Here is a 5,616-nt window from a genome sequence, read left to right as displayed (position 1 = left end):
TGCATCAAGCTATGGCATCAACAGTTAGCAAGTTCCTCGCATATACACAACTATAGCTTCCTTTGTCAAATATTATGCGGTGTGGTACTGGCACTGGATAGTGGATACATAGCTGCTCTCAAGGTGCCTAACCAACGTCCTACTTCCATGTATGTTTTTTTATATAAGTCTGGACACATATAAATTCCATTTAACCATCTAAATATGTTTTTCTTAATGGGTTTTAATTTATTTGTCCATTGATCATCTACATGCAGATAAGGGACACCAGGCGGAACGCGGATGGGTTCAGGGTCTTCAAAGCCAGAGTTTAAGGTAAATTTCCATTTTCATCCCAGACCGATAGAGGGCATGGTTTTACTTTGTGATACTTGACATACACATGTGGCATATGTATTGTCTGTGTCTCTGTGATCTGTTCCATTTTTGGTTATAATAAGGTAGTTTGGTGGCGGCTACCATGCCATATCTGGTAAGTAATAAGCAGGTTTTCCAGGATTTCTTTTCACACATACTGTAGAAATAAGCCGGTTTTTTCCATTATTCAACATTAAATTTAGTACCAGACTGTAGAAATAATGCCTTACGTTATTACCTATGATAAATGCAGGACTTTCATGCCAATACTGTTGAAGAGGCTGTGAAAAACCTAGCTCCTTATTTGGAGGACACAAGGGTGCGAAACCAGGTCATTTACTTTGATGGATGGGATGGACTTGGTGCATCTGCTGTCCTTAATTCTGTTGCTGAACACCCTCCGCCATCTCTGAGAAACAAATTTGATGATAATATTATACACATTGACTATTCAAGGTGGAAAAGCAGGAGAGCATTGCAGAGGACAATTGCACAGAAACTAAGACTTCCTCAACACGTCATGGCTATTTTTGATAGACAAGATGAAGAGGACGATTTAGTTGGAGTAGATGAAGGCTCTAGAACTGAGATAAGAGACATTGGGAGAGAGATATATCGAGTCCTACAAGGACAGAGCTTCTTAGTGGTCTTCCACAACGGGAGTGATACCATGGTTGATTTCAATGACCTTGGTATTCCTCGAGCTGCTGCAGATCCTTGGTCAAACATTCTCCGGAAGGTATTGTGGACCTTCCGTGGAAGGCTTCATGCCATCAAACAAAGGGAGAAATTTTCAGATCATCTTAAACCTGATAAACGACAACCTGAGGGAACTGAGAAAGTGGACACTTCATATCTTTGCTTTGGTTCATTATTTTCTGGAAGGTCAACCTCAGATGTATCCTACAGGCTTGAAATACTGCGTCAGGAAGCTGCAGAAATAGCACAATACACGAATAAACCTATAGTCACTCAGGAAATAGCTGAAATATGCTGCAGGTATTTGATATCATTGAGTTCCAAGGGGAATGGCAAGCTAGACTTCAACTGGACTGCTCATGCCTCCAACTATTGGGTTTGTGATGGGATTCTAAAAGAATTTCGACCAGAGCAAGCATGGGAGATTGCCACTTGTCTGCACGAAGAGTTGCGACTGGAGGGCTACTCATCTGCTCCTAAGTTCTATCATTCCGGTGCTGACACAACATCCTGGATTGTAACCACCAAATCTAGTGAAGATATTGTACCAACTGTGCAGCCTGAGACAACCTCTTTCTTTTTGGCAGTCAAAAGAGAACATGGCCATTCGGTTTTGCCATTACCCATGAAAATGTTCCAAAGATCCAAACAACTTCATGTTTTGAAGCTCTACCACTGCAGCTTCAGCTTTGCTTCACCTCCATTCCTTTGTTGCCTAAACCTAAGATTTCTTGGACTTGATAGCTGTATGGATCATCAATCAATGAAACCGAAAGAAAACAAAGAAGAGGTGGTGGTGGAGGAGGAGGAGGAGGAGGAGGAGGTGATGAAGGTGTTGGAGGAAGAGGAGGAGGAGGAGGAGGAGGAGGAGGAGCAGGAGCAGGAGGAGCAGCAACAGCAGCAGCAGCAGCAGCAGCAGCAGGAGGAGGAGGAGGAGAAGGAGGAGGGGGAGCAGGGGGAAGAGAAAGGGGAGGAGGAGCAGCAGCAGCAGCAAAATAATAGACCAACAATAGAATTCTTTCAAAGCCTATGGGTGCTGGACATATGCCGCACTGATTGGGAATTGGCTTTATCCCCAAATACAATTGTGAAAATGGCAACAAACATTAGGGAGATAAATATAAAGAGGGGAAGAATCTGGCACGACAGTATTTCATGGAGATGTCTTGGTAACATTCATAAGCTTCGAGTGATTGAGCCTACAAGTCCTTGGGAGACAAGTAATAAGGATGAATTTATGGATATGGTGAAGCTGGAGCTTCTTGACCTATCAGGGAATAGAACAATACAATTTTTACCAAGCTTGTCAGGTGCAATCAGCCTCAAAACCCTTATTCTAGATGGCTGTACTGGACTGCAACAAGTTGTGCCTGAAACACTCCCTCCATCGCTTGAAACATTTAGCTTAGCTGGAGGATCTGGACGAGAAGCTAAAATCTCCCGTATCTCCTTGGCTGGTTGTGCAAGACTGGTCAATTTCAGATTGCATGGGTCAATACAGAACCTTGAGGAGCTGGACCTCTCAAACACATCAATCAAAACACTTGACCTCAGTGATGAAGTGGTGCAGGTCCCATGGCTACAGCGCGTCATCTTGCTGGGATGTGAGTGGCTTCGTGCTATCCTATGGCCAAAGCATGGAATGCCCAGGCTAATGGTGCTAGGCATTGACACTCGGGGAGGCACAGAAGCAGCTAACAATGCAAAAACACTACATGATAATTTTGTCATCAGTAAAGAACGAGAAGAAGGTTGTCGTGCATTTATTGCTGTTACGGAAATGAGGTTCCTTCAATGGTTGGTGCTAGAAAGCGCCAATAAACTTTGCTGGGACACTGAACGTAAATATGATCTTAATATCTGCTTATCTTCTTCTAGTAGCAAAGATGTTGGACAACACAACTACAAGGAGAAGATGGGCCCTCTACAAAAGTCGATAATAGACCCCAAGACTCACCTGACCTACAGCGACGTGAACATTGACAAGGCAAGTAGTGCGAGGAAGTTTCAGCCACTGGACCGCCATGTAGAGATTGGTGAGGGAATAAGCAACTCTAATATGGTAACCATTCGTGAAATCAGCGCTGCAATCCTTTTGATGAATAGGATATACTCATTGCTCGTGCATGACAATTCATCCATCAGGACCGTTATCCCTGAAAGCATGATGTCGATAGAGGTAGAAGACACGAAGAAGAAGAAGAAGAAGATTTATTGGTCTTGTCTCAGGTGGTGCTGTGTCGAGAGATGCCCCAGTTTGGACAGTGTCTTCACCACGAACTATGATGTCGTCTGCTTTAATGCTCTAGAGACCTTTTGGGCAGCTGATCTCTTGATGGCCCGATGTATCTGGAGTAAAGGAAGAACAACCAATGTCAAGGACACTGAATCCTTTGCTAAACTGCAGGCTATACATCTCCACTTCTGTCCTAAGCTGACATTTGTCCTCCCACTGTCGTGGTTCTATACCCTGTCCCGTCTTGACACCCTACACATCGTCTATTGTGATAATCTTAGTGAGGTTTTCCCCGTGGAGGCGGAGTTCTTAAACAAAATATCTACTGATCATCCAAGAGGTGTGTTGGAATTCCCAAAGCTGAAGCACATCTACCTACAAGAGCTACCCAAGCTGCAGCAGATCTGTGAAGCCAGGATGTTTGCTCCAGAGCTCAGGACCATCACCTTAAGAGGATGCTGGAGCCTTAAGCGCCTCCCCGCTACCACCGACCGCCCAAATGACCGCCCTGTCGTGGACTGCGAGAAGAACTTGTGGGAGAAGCTGGAGTGGGACGGGAAGGAGGCTGGCCACCACCCTTGTCTCTTTGAGCCACTCCACTCCAAGTACTATAAGAAGAGACTGCTTAGAACCACGGTTCACCGATGAGCCGAACTGATCATGACGTCACTGTAACCTGGTAAGCATAAATATATAATTTCCTTTTTTTTTTCCCCTTTCATGTTGAATTGTGTATCATATGCAGTACCGTAATCCATAATCTACTGCCTTCATCGAACATCTGTTTAGCTATTTCTAAGAATCCTGCATGTTATTAGAGGGAACTAATTAAGAACAAATACATACACACACTGTTAGATATATTGTGATCGGTTTATGGTCTTCCTGAGCTATACAAGCTTGTATTTTCCCTTTGTTTATCCCATTAGATAATCATTTCTATTATCAATTCTGTAGGTTTGATTTGGTACTGGATTGAAGGCGACATGTCTGCCTTCTGCTTTCTACCGTACCGTACCGGTTGCCGAGTACTCTTCCTTTGTTTTGTCAAGTCTTTGGTATTTTTTTCTTAAGGATGAATTGGTGGCTAATGTTATTTCAATTCACCAAACCACATTGGACGTGCTCGATACTATCTTGTTGGCGCAAAAGGTTGGACAAACACTACAACAACTCAGCGCTCTGTCTAAAAAAACCAGGATACCCGGTTTTGTCGGGTTGCACCGAACACTTTCACAGGAAAGGGCGACTAGGTTTACAAGCAAACCTACAAAGGGATAAATCTGCGCTTATGCAATGAACGACTAGTTTTCAAGCAAACTAGGAAAGTCCGTTGAAGTTCTCGCTTGGTAGGGACTTATTTAAGACGTGGACATCATTGCCGTTATATATAGTGGGCCCTGGGTACCCTCGCCGCAAGGAAAACAACCCAATTGAAACGTGGTAGGCTGATCGAGCTGTACGGAAGACCCAAACCGGATAGGGTACCTCGACTACTTGGCGGACAAGACATAGACTAGATATATAGTTTTTTAGAAGCCAATCAATTTATAAAGATCCACTCGGATTTGACTCAAATTTCCTTGTAACATAGATAGTTTTAGAAGCCGATCAATCTATAAAGATCCACTTAGATCTGACTCTAATTTCCTTGTAACAGATTAGGATACGACCTAGATATGATATGGATCGCCTTATGTCATGATTAAGTGACGATACGAGTTCATCAGCCCTAGGAACAAACCCCACCACGAAAACCGGCAAGCTCATTAATAAACCTTGAGCAATGCTCTTTCAAGCCATGGTTAAACCAATCCTAAGGCCGATCGGATCACACATCTCTAACTTAGCCAAAGAACCATAGTTGGACCAAGAATCCATAGGTCTAACCGTAACTCAGTTTGATATATCCACCATCTCCCACCAAAACCTATAACCTCCTTTGACTTGAAATGTCGGTCTAACGGTAGACACTCCCGGTCCGACTGCAACCCTCTCAATGCAATCCATAACTTTTTTGAGCCGGCCAAACTTGCATAATTGGTTTGAGCGCCACCCTACATGGCCATGTTGCAAAATCCCCATAGAGCTTGTGTTAGTTCTATCTTTCCTTAGATCTGGTGTGACCACCATCCATGAACATTCTAACAGACCCTACTGGGTTAGTACCTTAACACCCCTAAGCTAGACCTATCTCTTGTGAACCTACTTTCTTCCACATGTTTAGAGATTCCAATTAGAGTTTAATCATCATTTTTTGCCCCATTCTATTTTATCACTTCCTCATGCCACACCTTCCATTTGTCTACTTCTGTCATGCCTCA

General features: G+C 43.6%; 1 protein-coding gene across 1 annotated transcript; it reads left to right on the top strand.

Moving 5' to 3' along the window:
* The first annotated feature begins 282 nt into the window (after positions 1–282).
* On the top strand, positions 283–4,360 carry LOC136455486 (uncharacterized). The gene is made up of 4 exons (XM_066455494.1): positions 283–315; positions 611–1,846; positions 2,036–3,971; positions 4,250–4,360. The coding sequence occupies exons 1-3, from the start codon at positions 283–285 to the stop codon at positions 3,938–3,940; spliced, it is 3,174 nt and encodes a 1,057-aa protein (XP_066311591.1). The 3' UTR covers positions 3,941–3,971; positions 4,250–4,360.
* Positions 4,361–5,616: the final 1,256 nt, after the last annotated feature.

This window comes from Miscanthus floridulus, chromosome 1 (assembly GCF_019320115.1).
Source record: "Miscanthus floridulus cultivar M001 chromosome 1, ASM1932011v1, whole genome shotgun sequence".
NCBI lineage: Eukaryota > Viridiplantae > Streptophyta > Magnoliopsida > Poales > Poaceae > Miscanthus > Miscanthus floridulus.
Note: the sequence above shows the minus strand (reverse complement) of the source record. Positions and strands in the feature narration are given on the sequence as shown.